This window comes from Wallemia ichthyophaga, assembly GCF_000400465.1.
Source record: "Wallemia ichthyophaga EXF-994 unplaced genomic scaffold scaffold4, whole genome shotgun sequence".
NCBI lineage: Eukaryota > Fungi > Basidiomycota > Wallemiomycetes > Wallemiales > Wallemiaceae > Wallemia > Wallemia ichthyophaga.
In genome coordinates this window covers 163,020-177,333 of record NW_008806277.1, presented here as the reverse complement: position 1 = coordinate 177,333, position 14,314 = coordinate 163,020, and the positions used below count along the sequence as shown (strand labels likewise).

The 14,314-nt window shown below is 46.8% G+C and overlaps 8 protein-coding genes across 8 annotated transcripts; 3 read left to right on the top strand and 5 right to left on the bottom strand.

The window, feature by feature from the left end:
• Positions 1-307: 307 nt before the first annotated feature.
• J056_003346 (uncharacterized protein) lies at positions 308-778 on the top strand (the record flags this gene model as incomplete). Its single annotated transcript, XM_009268569.1, has 2 exons — positions 308-620; positions 669-778. 2 exons carry the CDS (start codon positions 308-310, stop codon positions 776-778), a joined length of 423 nt encoding a protein of 140 aa, XP_009266844.1.
• A 191-nt stretch (positions 779-969) lies between these two features.
• J056_003345 (tRNA (uracil(54)-C(5))-methyltransferase) lies at positions 970-2,654 on the bottom strand (the record flags this gene model as incomplete). The annotated part of the gene is made up of 2 exons (XM_009268568.1): positions 970-1,030; positions 1,078-2,654. The coding sequence occupies 2 exons, from the start codon at positions 2,652-2,654 to the stop codon at positions 970-972; spliced, it is 1,638 nt and encodes a 545-aa protein (XP_009266843.1).
• Positions 2,655-2,797: 143 nt separating this feature from the next.
• Positions 2,798-4,664, bottom strand: J056_003344 (Poly(A) RNA polymerase cid14; the record flags this gene model as incomplete). The annotated part of the gene is made up of 2 exons (XM_009268567.1): positions 2,798-4,331; positions 4,396-4,664. The coding sequence occupies 2 exons, from the start codon at positions 4,662-4,664 to the stop codon at positions 2,798-2,800; spliced, it is 1,803 nt and encodes a 600-aa protein (XP_009266842.1).
• A 35-nt stretch (positions 4,665-4,699) lies between these two features.
• Positions 4,700-5,283, top strand: J056_003343 (Peptidyl-tRNA hydrolase; the record flags this gene model as incomplete). The annotated part of the gene is made up of 2 exons (XM_009268566.1): positions 4,700-4,993; positions 5,047-5,283. The coding sequence occupies 2 exons, from the start codon at positions 4,700-4,702 to the stop codon at positions 5,281-5,283; spliced, it is 531 nt and encodes a 176-aa protein (XP_009266841.1).
• A 63-nt stretch (positions 5,284-5,346) lies between these two features.
• Positions 5,347-7,308, bottom strand: J056_003342 (U3 small nucleolar RNA-associated protein 25; the record flags this gene model as incomplete). Its single annotated transcript, XM_009268565.1, has 2 exons — positions 5,347-6,670; positions 6,716-7,308. 2 exons carry the CDS (start codon positions 7,306-7,308, stop codon positions 5,347-5,349), a joined length of 1,917 nt encoding a protein of 638 aa, XP_009266840.1.
• A 108-nt stretch (positions 7,309-7,416) lies between these two features.
• On the bottom strand, positions 7,417-10,479 carry J056_003341 (WD repeat-containing protein 75; the record flags this gene model as incomplete). The annotated part of the gene is made up of 3 exons (XM_009268564.1): positions 7,417-8,357; positions 8,462-8,725; positions 8,790-10,479. The coding sequence occupies 3 exons, from the start codon at positions 10,477-10,479 to the stop codon at positions 7,417-7,419; spliced, it is 2,895 nt and encodes a 964-aa protein (XP_009266839.1).
• A 777-nt stretch (positions 10,480-11,256) lies between these two features.
• On the bottom strand, positions 11,257-11,546 carry J056_003340 (uncharacterized protein; the record flags this gene model as incomplete). The annotated part of the gene is made up of 2 exons (XM_009268563.1): positions 11,257-11,462; positions 11,507-11,546. 2 exons carry the CDS (start codon positions 11,544-11,546, stop codon positions 11,257-11,259), a joined length of 246 nt encoding a protein of 81 aa, XP_009266838.1.
• A 42-nt stretch (positions 11,547-11,588) lies between these two features.
• Positions 11,589-13,193, top strand: J056_003339 (RNA polymerase II subunit A C-terminal domain phosphatase; the record flags this gene model as incomplete). The annotated part of the gene is made up of 1 exon (XM_009268562.1): positions 11,589-13,193. The coding sequence occupies one exon, from the start codon at positions 11,589-11,591 to the stop codon at positions 13,191-13,193; it is 1,605 nt and encodes a 534-aa protein (XP_009266837.1).
• Between the last annotated feature and the right edge of the window lie 1,121 nt (positions 13,194-14,314).

Here is a 14,314-nt window from a genome sequence, read left to right as displayed (position 1 = left end):
GCTAGGGAGAGTGGACACACGCTTATCAAATGCATAAATCAGTGAATGTAAGTACTGGTACATCCATCTACACTCCAAACATCTTATTTCGATCTCGGTCTTTTGTCTTTTATCTCGTGCTCAGCTAGAAAGTTCAGACAGGAATGTCACAGCGTTCGCGCGTGGTGACATATGTGCCTGTAGTCGAGAACACGCCTGAGTTTTATATAAGCTGGCGGTGCTTTTTCGACTTCTGCCACCACACACAACAAACACAATACAAACACTGCTGAGCAGCCACCACACTCTTTGCACAATACTACACAACATGAACATCTCACAAGCACACATCATACACATGGCACTCCTCTCGCTCTCCGCAATCCTCTGCCTGGCCACTGCAGCACCCGTCGCAAAGACGGATGCAGAGGTGCACGAAATTTCACAACGCGGGCTCGTTAACGGCATTGGATCCTTCTTCGCTGTCGGCCTAGGCGCGTGTGGTGCGTGGTCGCAGCCATCGGACATGGTCATTGCTCTCCCAACCGCCCATTACGCAGGTGGTGCCAACTGCTGGAAGCACTACACGGTGACCAACACCAACACTGGAAAAGTGATGGACGCGACTGCTGTAGATTTGTGTGGGTTGGTAGCTTGATGCGCGCACAGCTTCTAACTTCCCCCTTCAGGCCCTACCTGCCAAGACAACCAGATCGACTTGAGCAGAGGTCTCTTCAGCGAACTCACCAATGGGAATATGGCTCAGGGTTTGTGTGACTTGACTTGGACTCCAGCATAACGTTCAAGTTGAGCAACCTGCTTTGATTGTCTTTGTCTGCTGCAGGATGGTAGCAGCAATCACTCTTTTACCACAAGTCCAGGACCAGCTATTCTCTCACTAAGTTCAGTATATCAAACTATTGTCACTCTTTTTTTCAATAAATAAGCGCTAGTCGTATGCTTCCGTGTGCTGTGCAATGGTATTACAATCTACTTGAGCTTAAGAACGGCAACACCCTCGACATGACTTGTTTGAGGGAAAAGATCAAATCTGTATAGTTATTATGAGAAAGAGCAGCCATTAAATACCCCACGCACCCTCTCAAACTCTCAATGGAATATGGGCCATCATCACCGCACAATTTACCCACATCCCTAGCCTGTGTGTGAACGTTACACGACACATAAACGACGCGATGAGGTTTGAAGTCTTTCAGCTGAGTTATGAAAGCATCGTCACATCCTTTACGAGGTGGATCGATAATGACTGATGTGTTAGCAGGTGGTAAATCACCCACGACGTCAAAAATAGCTTCCGATTTTCCAACCCTGAATGAAATCTTGTTTTCATCTAGTCCATTCAACTTGACGTTATGCTTGGCGTATTGTATTGATTGCTGCGAAATCTCAATACCGGCAACCTTATCAAACCGTTCATGTAGACATATAGAAAACAGACCGGCTCCACAGTACGTATCGACTAGGTACATCGGTTCCTCTCCTTTCTCCGGGAGTGCATCCAACACGTACTGCGTGAGGGGCACGAGTATGCTAGAGTTGTTCTGGAAGAAAGAGCCAGCAGTGAATTCAAACAACTTGTCGCCGACAATCTCCCTCGTGATGCGCTTGTGATCCGTAATACACTCTCTATCGTCGGGGTTGATTGTGCTCATATCAGCGGGTGGGATATCAGTTTTTGTAGCATCCGCAGCATTTTCAGGACGTGTCATAGAATCACGCAACAACAACGTAGCTCCTCTTTTGTAAGACTTTATCGTTTCCTTCACTTTAGCTCTCGCAGGTTGCATACCTACATTGAGAGTTTCAGTAGCGATAGGGCACTCCTCGATATCCAGTGTTACACGACGACCTTTCATATCGAAACCAATATCTGGATTAAAATCATTACCAGCGCTTTTCGGGGCAGCTTGAAAATGTGGAGTAATCTTTGTTCTGTAATTGTATTGCTTGGGTGATGCGATTGTAGGCAGTATAGTCGGTATGGCGGGTGAAGGAAGTTGTGAGAACCTCTGGTAAGCCTTTTCAACGACGCGTTGTTTGAGTAGGAGCTGTCTCTGGTAAGGAATCATTTGATACTGACATCCAGAGCAGCTGCCGAAATACTTGCAGCTGATATTCGATTCGTCTCTCCAGCTCTCCCTCTTATCGAGTACACTAACAAGATCAGCGTATGAGTGACAGAATGAGTTTCTGTATACTCTAGCGAGTACCTTCTCTCCTGGGAGACAGAATGGAACGGCAATAACCCAATTATTTTCTGGTACGATAGCTAATCCATCGCCTGAGCTTGAGATTGAGGAAATTTCAACCTGTAGCTGCGTACCGAATTCAAAGCCACCATCTAAACACTGATCGCTCTTTATGAGCTCATCTACCACGCTTTCACCAAGCATTGCTTTGACATCGAGAAATATATTTTCCTCAGGTCCACCGGATGCGACTGCCTGCTTCTTGGCTTTGCGCTGAAGCTTTGTGTATTTCTCCTGTTGTTTTACAGCCTTGTCCTTTTTAGGGGGTTTATTTGGTGGGTGGTTTGGCTGTTGGGTTATTTGCGTTGTTGCTGGCGATATTGCCGGCGTTGCTGCCGTTGCTATCTCCGGCTTCTCCAATGCAACTTCAACTTTCTGTTTCTTGTATGCGGGTGACGTGCTCATTCGTAGTATAAGTCTACAGGCCCTATTTAGCATACAACACACTTGGCGTCGTATGGTTGAATGTCGTGCGGGATGAACGAAAGATAATAATTTTTACAACAAATATAAATATAAAGATAAATAACAATATCTATATCACAAGCCTAGTTACTGTCTGATATATCTATAGACTTGCCTTTTTTCCCCCAGTACTCGTACCTTGAGTTTCTTTGTTCGTTTGATTCACGTCTCTGTTTTTTCACTGGTCGTTCTGGTTGACTTTTTTTGGTTTGCTTGCTTTGCTCCCGCGTGCCACGTGTGCCTGCCTGTTTATCTGTCTTCTCTACAATCTCCACATCGGAGTCTTCCGATGAATCAACGAAATGGAGTTGAGACGTCGGTGCTTTATCCGTCTTACTGATTTTGCTGCGCGGACGCTTGTTAGATCCCGATCTACTGGCTTGTACGTGTAAATAGCGCGAGTCATCATCCTCTCTATCCTTATCGAGTATGTCAATTACGCTGTTGTCACCTTCACCCTCGTCGTCCTCAGGGAATACCTTATGTTTGGGTTTAATTGGGCTACTATCATTTACCGCACTAGTTCCATTCGACACTCTATTCGGCACGCTCTTCACGCTCAAATCCACGTCTTTTTCAGGGGGTGGTAGATTCAGATAGCGCTGGAGGATACCCTTCTGATAGAGATCAATTGTAACTCTCCTCTTATTCAGCACGAGTTGAGAAATACCCATAAAACTCAACAGCAAACTCTTCTCTTCATCCTTCACTTCCACTTCATCTCTAAGACTGAGATGGCGGCCGGTCTTCTTAGCGTCAATTTCACTTGCCTGAGCGTAAAGTTTATTGGTGAGCATATCGTATGCACCGGCGATCACCTTGCGCACGTTGAGTATATTGAACGAGCCTTTGCTGATGTCATTGCCGACATCCTGTGGATCCTGTATGCAAAGGAGGTACGGCTGGCCATACTGATGCCAACCTCTACTTGACTTGGAGAAGTAGTAGCCAGATCCCTCAATAGCGATGCCGGTGTTATCGTAGTTAAAATTCCTTCCATAAAGTTCGAGCAGATCGACAATAAGTACACCGAGATTGTTGAGAGGGTCGATGTCACCTCGCCTCACTTTAGGATGCATCTGTAAAAAGCTGACGACGAGACATATGACAGCATACGAGCTGACGCCGCCGGTATAGACCTCGTTCATGCTGCGTTGAGCGAGGAAGCATTTGAGGAGAATGGAAAGGGGTCTAGCAGCGGGGTACTTGTCGAGGATATCGTTCACCATCCTCCCCGCATCCACACCGTTTGTCTGATTAAGTGAGATATCAATGGGATAACCACCGAATGATGACTGGAACTTAATAATAGGCACTCTGGCTTTAGAAATGACTTGTATACTCTGTGCGAGGTTTGCTTGGCGGAGAATACTGGCCATGGTGTGTAGCATTGACTGTTTGTTGTATTGGTTGACTGATTTGCGCATAACGACAAGATCTATATCGCCATCGGGGAGGTAGAGACGAGTTTCGAAGCTGCCGAAAGCAAAGACATGGGCATCGGACCATCTAGAGGTGATGCACCTGCGTATGCACTCTATGGTGTACTCGCGTGTCTTGTGTTCGATAACCGAAGGGCTGATAAAGCGAGTGAAAGCGTCTACTTCTCTGTGTAGCCTGGGGGAGTGGGAGTGATGTAAGTGGTGAGTTTCAACCTGAAAAACTTCAACTTGAAACTCACATCTCTGGTGCTGTTCGACAGCCTTCCCAATCAACGTCTGCCATCCAGGGCGCTTTCTTTGAACGCTGTTTTTCGATTTCTTTCCTAGATTTCCCATTTTCGCCTTTTGGGTGTTTGGAAGGTGTGCAAGTGGTGGAAGTGGTCGCTGGAGTGGCTGAATTGCCGACACCACCCTCCACATCTTCATAAGTCCTCTTATTCCCGCTGATCTCCTCGTCGCTCCCGTCGCTCCCGTCAAATCTTATAAAGTCAGCATCGAGCGCTGCCATATTGGTGGTGGGTGTTGGCGGTGAAGACGGTGAATATGCCCACAGCCGAGAAAACCGTAATTGCAGGCTTAGGCAATGCGACGCACCCGCGCACATTCCACTCAGTGGGCCAGCTCGTCCTTAAGCACTTAGCCCAGCGGCGACATCTGCAGTGGAACAGCAACACCAAGCACGGAGTCAGCTACACGCATATAAACAGCCACACAGACCTCATATACAGCCACCAGCTGATGAACGTCTGTGGAAAAAGCCTGGCACGCTACTGCGAGCATGTCAACGCACGCCGTGTACTCGTCTTGCATGATGACCTGCAGCGGGAATGGGGGAAGGTGCGTAGTGTGGTGAGAATACATATACGCACACACTCACAAACTGTTAACAGCTCTCCATCAAACATGGCGGATCGGCCAACGGTCATAACGGCATCAAATCACTCTCACAGTATCTCAAACAATCCCTCGACTTTGATAGACTACGAATTGGTATTGGTAGACCAGGTGATAAGCGCGATGTTGCTAGATATGTCCTTTCTAATCTCTCACCGGAGCAATTGCATGATATCACAGATGGTCTTCTCTATACGCATATTGAGAGGGTTTTGGAGGGATATATGGAGTAATTTAAATAGTAAAAGTATAAAATGAATATTAGTCTATACGATAAATAATAGCCTGTACATAATCTAATTATACGAATATCTATCATCCGTACCCTGCTTAACCATCAAAGCAGCGTCAGTAGAACCAACGATGCGCTGCAACTTGAGAAAATCAGAGTTAGAGTATAGAGCGATAGACTGCAAATCACTCTCATCGATTCCCTTGCTCTCGTCGAGTCCCATATTGACAATCTCTGGATAAAACGCAGCATGGTCCGGGAGGCTGTAGAAGAAGGATGTCAACGCACCTCTGATTCTGTACCGTCTAAAGAAGTGAAACCGTTCAGTGAGGAGGAGGAAAGAGACTTCATTCCTAAAGAAAGCACCACGCACACGTGATATCTCCTTGTTAGTTGAGTATTCACTCAAAGCAGCGTAATTGACACCAGTCGCCTTGAGATGGTTGCGCACGCGCACGAAATCAAAGTAGGAGCTTACGAAGACAAGTGTGTGAGAGGACGATACTGCCGACTTTTGCAAAGCGGGAAGGGATTTGTTGATGAACATTGCAAAACGATTATCAGGTTCATCTAGGAGAGAATCTACGTCAAATCTGTAGAATGATTGCTTTATACCACCACTAACTCCACCTAAGACACCTCCGTAGCGTGTCTCAGTGCGCACTTTCCCCTCTACGTTATGACAATGTCTACCAAACAAGCTGCGCATTTCTGGTATTTCATAAGCCGACAAGAAAACAGACTGACGAAGGAACTTGGCTTTATTGTCGAGATACCACGGTTTGACTCTAGCGAAATCGCACCCATGACCATCTCTCGGGATGGCGTTGAGGGAGGCAAAGATATCCGTGAGATGTTGCCAGTTCTGCATCGCTATTACATCCAGCTGATCACCAACAACCATCTCTATCGACGACAGGTAGTCCGTGTCGCTCGTCTTCTCCATCGCCAGCTTCAGACCTAGTGGAGAAGCGAGGATGATATCCGAAGAGTAAAAATCCGCATACGGCTTGAACGACTTACGTGTGAGTTTCAAACCAATTTTAAAATTATCGTCAATGTTTCCGACGAAAGTTTTCACATGGTCTTCTGGGTAGGTGCCTGGAGGTGCTTGGGCGATCTTGTCAATTGCATCTTTAGGCAGGGAGAACTCCTGGAAAAGTCTCGCTTTGTTGTCTGTCTGGGAAGTTGGGGAGTGTGCTATGAGGTCCTTGAGCCAAGCAAGCGCCGTGTTGCGGAAAGGGGTGAGGATGAGGACTTTTGGACGGGTGAATCCTTGGTCGAGGCATTCGGGAGCATCTTGCTGGTCTTGTGGGTCTTGTTTATCGTTCTCTTGTGCATGGAAGTGCGCAAGTTTCTCATTGTTCTTGAGCACACGACGGCGAGTTCTTGGGGGAGATTAGCTGAGTTAAGACGTATCGAATATCACCCACCTGAGGAGATGGTTGTGCATATGCAGCGTCAGGGAACCGCGCATGCTCTCGTTCTCAGAATGGCTGAGGTGGTTCGCAAAGACATCCTTGTAGCTGCCGAGGAGGTTGAGGAGGTGTGTGTCGCCCTTATTAGCAAACTTGGGACTGACAAAAACATTCTGGTTGTCCTTGCCTGTGTCATCGACGCAGTACTCAGTGCACCTGCCTAGGGTGTTGGTGGAGTGCTTCAAGGACCACTGCTTCTCTGTAGCTTTGGAGATATTCTCATCGGTGAGTCTTGTAGGTGAGACGCCGAAGTGCGTGTAGAGGGTGTCTTTGCTCTCTTCGTCGTCGTCGTCGTCGGGTGCATTATCGGGGGGATTCTCAGGTGCATTTTCAAGGCTGTTATCTTTATCCATGTCCTCACTTGCTAGCTCTGCATCCACTTGCTGTGCATCGCCTTCGCTGCCAGTGGATAATCTCTTCTTCTTACCGAGTTTTTCACCCGCGGGGGCATCTAAACGTATGCGCTTGGGAGTGTCTGAGCGACTAGCAGAGACGTTGATAAGCGTCAGCAGCTTAGTGGCGAGATCGTCGTGAGTCGTATTGGCCATGATGACGATGACAGTGAGAAGACAAGGAATATTCAAGGTAATCGAATAATTTACCAGCATCTATACATTTTTATTCATTTAATTCACAAGTTTAACTTATCTGACACTCTATACAACCTCCTTGAACATTTCACTCATCGCTTTTACCTCCGCGCTTCCGATCTGGCGGTTGGAAGGTGGTGGATGAGTGTTGGTAGCTTGATTACCCGTGTGCATATCCACATCAACTCCCTCTTTGCTTTCACTGTCCATCCCATGCGCATCCCACAGTACAGAGGTGGATGTGGCAGTATCGCTGTCGCCGCCGTCCCGCGCACGTTTGGGCAGGCACGTGCTCAAAAAGTCTCCATACATCATCTGCGGTCCAGGAAGGAGGTGAGCAGGGCCGTCAAAGAGGTGTTTGACTGAGTTAGAGGGGGTGTTAGAGGAGCTGACCAAGGTATTTGCGTGTGTGTCAGCGTCAGATTCACCCGCTGCCCTCTTCTCAGCCTGCAAGACATGTTCATCGAAACGGCCAAAGATTTCTTCGAACATGCTGCTCGTTGGTGTCTTTTTCTTGTCTTTAGATCCACCATCTCCCCTACGCAGATCCATCTTGGCTGCATCCGCACCAATCAGCACTGCTCCCCTACTACCCAGCGCCGGTGTGGAGGAGTCGCGCTCACCGCGCGTGCCCTGGTCGTGAGTGGTAGCGAGGCCGATGAGGTTGAATGCTGGTGAGTGTGTGTGTGTGTTGGTGTCTTTGTCAGTGTTGTGGTTGTTGGTCAAATTGCTCACCACCTCTTCAGGCAAGACGGCATACTTAAAGTAGGTGTTATCGAATTCTGCAACGTGTCGTTTAACAACACCCTCACCGACGCCCACACTAAACGTCGTCATTTGCGTACATACTGCACTTCTACTGATCACTTTCTCGCGCTCGAGTGCCGCAGAATCGTGCTCGCTATGCATGCGTGGGCGTGTAGCACCTGACATAACAGCGAAGGCGGGGAGGGAAGGATGAGCGAGTATTTGCGGAGTGGAGTAGACGAATGAGTGGGAGTAGATACCTGTGAGTATGAATGTGTTAGAATGAGTGAAACCGCTAACTCCAACTTGTAATCCAAATCCAACTCACATTCACAACTAGTCAAATCGTACACCACACACACACCATGACTGGCATCTCTCTTACCAGCCGTAGCGCGCACAGCGATATGGCTAGCACCTGCAAAGACAGCCTCGTCAAGTGCGAGGCCTTCACCTGGGAGTACTTTAAGGAAAGACGGGGCATTACGACCACTATGCACGGCTGTAGGATCCCACAGCGATAGAGCTCCTTCATGGACGAGCACCATGAGTGAGCTGTCGGGTGAGAAGAGTATCTGTTTGATACATTCATCTTTGTAGTGCACAGTGGCGAAAAGAGAGTATGAGACTGTGTGGTTACGCATGGGCAAGTAAGTGATAAGCTCTGCACGCATCTAAAACACCCCACTCACCTTGGCCTTCCCGGATTACACTCTTGATCTTTCCCAAAGCTCGCGGACGATGCTCGAGCGGCTCGGCAAGCCATAGACGACATTTACGGTCGGTGCCGACGGTGGCGAGGGTGGGTGGTGTGTTGGTGTTACTTTCACTGACGCTCCCACTCCCACTCCCACTCCAGGCAATTCCAGTCACAGCATAGCCCCCGTGCGGCTTATCAATGCGAGTGTTGAGCGTGTAACGTCCATCAACGACTTGCCAAATTTTAACGGCAGCTTCATCGCGCGTCGCGAGCCACCCACTCGCAGTAATGGCCTGGAGAACGCGCGGAGCATCACCATCAGCATATCTACCCTGAATCCTATTAGTAGGGGAGACCTCAAGCTCGTTTGTGCTATTCGACGCCATATCGTACACCTGCAGCACGGCGGGGTTCGAGGAGGGGAGGATGACGTTGTGAGGAGAGGGAGTGACGGTAAGGGGAGTATCAGAGCTTGTGTCCACATTTGGTACAAGTACGCCACGTATAGCATGCTCTACGCGCCATTGCGCACCGTCAACGAAGAGCTTGGTGGAATCAGCGAGCCCGACCACCCAGCGCGATTCGTCGTGGCAGGTGATGGAGACGATAGGAGCGCCAAGACGAGGGAGATAGTCGCGCTTCGTTAACCTCCCCCCTTGCTGACGGATGTGCCAGCGAACCAGTACTCCCTCTTCACCGCCAGAGAGGAGGAAAGAGCCTTGAGGGGTGAATGTAAGCGCTCGGACAGCGTTGGCGTGCCAGTGAAGAATCTCGGTCGGACAGTTGTTCTGGTACCCTCCGTGCCAGTCTGGCGCCGTCTGTGGTTTCATCGCCTTCATCTCATCTAGCTTGTTGTAGGGCCAGAGGTGAATTTTACCGGAATTTGCTTCCGAGGTGACAAAAAACTGCTTCAAAGGATCGACAGTACACAAATTGTGCTTTTCACCACTTATAAATTTAACAAAAGCGTTCCTGTGGGAGGAATGCACGTTGTGGTGTGAGACATTGGTCTTCCTGGCGCACTGGGCGATGAGGAGGTTGTCATCGACTGAGATGGAAGTAGGAGGGCGGGATTGGCCGAGGAGAGTGGAATGGAGTTTAGAGTTGGAAGAAGCCGAGTGGGGCCAAATGAGCTTGTAGTAGATGGAATTGATGACAGGGGGACGATCAGAGCCGTCGGCGGCCTTGGACCTGGCAGCCAGCTTGTTTAGGGTGATAAATATGGTAGATTGGCGTCTGCCGGAGGAATTCTGGTGGACGAGTAGGTGAGTGATTGGGGAGTGGTAGGTGATGTGCTTGATGGGAGTGGATTCAAGGATATCCCAGAGGATGATAGCACCGTCTAAGCCAGCGGTGATAATCTTGTGTGGATCGTAGTGGAGTGTTTGAATGGAGGTGATCTTTGAGTTGTGTGCGTTGTTGATGGAATGGATTAAAGTGGAGTGGTTAAAGATATCAATAGAGGATTCATTGGCAATAAATAGATACTCCCCGTTAATAGACCAGGCTATTAAATTTGAAGGGCAAGTTAGAAATTTAGTTGAAATCCTTTGGTTGGATTGGAGGTGGAGGGATTTCAAGGTGGTTGAAGGGTTGGCACTTCCCAGCACATTAGAAATGACAGGATTGTCAATATCCCTGCCATCTCTAATAGCCTCAAATCTATCCTTGTGCATCGACATAGTGGACAACGACCAAGATGAATTTACATAGGATTGGAAGGTTATCCAAGAATTTTAAAAAAATGAATTTAACAGGGGTAAATTACAAGTCATCGCTAATGAATTACAATAGAATTGATGTACTCTATTTAAATTCAAGTTTGACTAGCATTTACAAGGCATTGGATGGGAATAGTAGGGTGGATGGGAGTAGCGTGGTGGTTAACAGTATAAATTACTTGGGAGTCTATTACAATTTATTGAGAAGTAGTAATATCAATTATACGCTATTCATTGAGTACAACAACACACTTACACGGATACACGGTGATAATCAGTTGGATTTGGCGATCCCTTCAACCAATATAGATCAACTAGAGGCAACGTCTATTGAGAATATAATCATCCACTCAGCTATTCAGTCCATATCCACTCTACTAAACACCAGTCTACCCAGTCTAACAACGACTATCCCTTCAAAGGTGCTACTGCACGACATAATACAGGAATCTTCGAATATATTCCACCACTATTACCTCAATAGGAGTTTAACATTCCCTTCAAAATTACTAACTAACAATCTAATCCATTCCACAAATAGAAGACTGGGGAGTGACTGTATATTCACCAATAAACACGCTCACAACCACCTTGACTTGCAAATTAAACAACACCGATATCCAGACATCAACTTCCTCAGTGGTTTCATAGTGGACATTGCCAATGAACTCAACCAGCCACACCCACTCAACAGCCTCGTTTACAACCTACTTAAATCTAAATACTTGATACACAAATTCAAATAGATGGTTTATATATATTCATCTCTATATGCTTATCCTCTTCACCCACATCCTCCATACTCTTTAACGTACTTTCATTGGATTTTTTCATCTCAGGCAGAAACTCCTTCACCCTGTCTAATGCACTAGATTCAGGCAAACCACCACCTCTCCTAAACTCCTCCTGCTTCTTATCCTTATCGAGATTATTGAGGAGATTTGCTGTGGTTGGTGAGATTAGAATATTTCTAATACCACCCACCCACCAACCCTCTCTTGGCCATCATTGACTTCTAATTTCTCCATTTCCTTCAATTTTACTTGAATGTTCCTATTTAACCAACAACCATGTCTGATCCATGTACACATCCTGTACAATTAGCTGGTTTATGTGCTGTCTGTGGTATAGATATTACTTCCACTGTAAACAACTCTCTTCACATCTCCCACTCCACCGCAAATCTCACCGTCACCTACGACGAAGCTAAACGGATTTCCACACGCTCAAAGCATTCCCTATTAAAATCATCCAAGCTCAGCTTAATCGTCGATCTCGATCAGACTGTAATTCACGCCACTGTTGACCCAACTGTTCAATCCTGGTTGGATGATCCTTCCTTGGTCTATCCTGGTGCCTTAGACGACATTCACAAGTTCAAATTAGATGACTTCACTCCTCTCAATCAAAGCTGCTCCTACTTTGTCAAATTCAGACCCGGTTTGATCGATTTCCTACATGAACTCAACCACCTATACGAACTACACGTCTACACTATGGGAACCAAGTCTTACGCTGCTGCAGTATGTCAACTTATTGACCCCACCGGCTCCTTATTCTCTGAACGTATCCTCACCCGCGATGACTCTGGTAGCTTCACCTCTAAATCCCTCCTCCGCCTCTTCCCCACCGACACTTCCATGTGTGTCATTATCGATGACCGCGCTGATGTCTGGTCTGATTCTCCAAACCTTGTCAAATGCAACCCTTTTGAATTCTTCGTTGGTATAGGTGATATAAACGCCGGTGAGGAGGAGGTTCACTTTGATGAAGAGGTTGGCGAGAAGGGGGGTGAGGATAGTGACCATCGTGATCACCACAACCTCTCTCTCTCCCAACAAGCCAATCAACGTCCACTCGCCCAGCGACAAAGGGAGCATCGTCAACTCCTCTCTCGCACTCCCGACGCTGAACTCCCTCGTCTTTTACGCATTCTCCGCCAAATCCATTCTACATACTACACATACCGTAACGCGGGCGATGATCCAGACGTCGCCGAGATAATCCCCCACATGCAACGTCTAGTGCTACGCGGAGTGCATTTGTTATTCAGCGCAGTCGTCCCACTCGGTGCACACATCGAACACAGCCCTCTGTACCACCTCGCCGTGCGATATGGCGCACAAGTACACACTACCTACTCCTCCGCCATCACACACGTCGTCGCTGCTAAAAAGGGTACTGCTAAAGTAGACGAAGCGAGACGGGAGGATGTCGCTCATGTCGTTACCCCTCAGTGGCTCATCGATTCGTGTAATTTGTGGGAATGTCGTAAAGAGGATTCTTACTATCTCGATTCACACTCTCGACCTAAATGGCCAAAACAGGTGCAAAGTTTCAATGATAAACCTACTACCGATCATGTCGATTGGGATACCGCCGATCAGGAGCTCGAAGATTTCCTTAATGAGGACAGCGCCGAGGAAGAGAAAGGAGAGGAGGTTAAAGAGAACACTAAGAAAAGATCTCGCAAGAGTTCTACACCTCCAAGCATAGATGAGCAGGATTTGCACAGTCACACTAACAACCAATCCAACTCGGATACTCCCAAGCGACATAGAACCGACAACACCTCCGACGACCTTGACTCCCTCGATAAAGACACCCCCAGTGATAACCACAGTGACAGCTTTGACGACTTTGATTTCGCTAATCAACTAGATGGCGTCATCTGAAGTCAAATACCACAACGCACTCCGCACGAGATATATATAATTGTATTCTAAAAACAGATGTATAACTTTTTACTCCCTAATCATTAAAATTATCTACAAATTGTCTACAACATGGTTTGATATGAAGACAAAACTTGGTATCAAAGATGTTTAAAACTCAGTCAAAATAAACATCACCATCAAAATCCTCCAAGCAATGCTCTCGTAAGTCATCTTCCAATTCCATCACTTCGAAGTGATACATCTCATCTAAATCAACGTATATATACTAGCCTATATATTTGTCACTCTATCCGTCTTCATCTGCATCTGCGATGAATTATTCTTCAAGTGTGGTCGTGGTAGAGCAATATCTTTCACGAGGATCCAAGACACCTCGGTAATATCTTTTGTGAGCCATCTGGCGGGCATGCATAGAGGAATTATCGATTCTTTATGGCTCTAACACTCTTTTGTATAGCTTTGAGCTCTTCTCCCCCGACAAACAATTAGCCTGCCTTTTTTTTTTAAAGGCAGATGACGTACACTGTTCTTTCCGATGTTTTTTTTTGTTCCTTAATACGTTGCTTAAGAAGAGCAACTCATCTGCCTCGGCTAGTGTGACGAATTCAACGGATTTCGAACGCGGCCCTGTAAGCATCAACACTTGCGACTTTGGGATTGCGTTGTATAAAATACTGCTGAAGAAGCGTAGCATGTACCGGTCGTCACCATCGAGTTAGCTGAAAATTTCTACAATAACATCGTGTGGTAGTTCTTGAAGTCGCATGGTGGTGGTTCAAGTAAGTGGGAGAAATGATCGAGTAAAGATACTATCTCACTTCATGAGCATAATATTACACAGTTGCAAAATTTATGAAGCTTAATTATGAAATACGATGAAAACAAAGACGCTCTTAGGTCTGCCCCCACTCTCGCCCCACACAATAGCGACTTATTGCATTTGCATAGAGTGTATACATGAGATAATTGTTAAAATTATCAACAATTATTAATAACACTCAATAATCTGTCTCGGATTTGTTTTACATTTTTCAGTTGATAGTGCATTGTTTGATAAAAAATAGCTCCAGCCCACTCACTTCTAGGGAAGGCATCAGCTTATTTCGGACACATTGTTT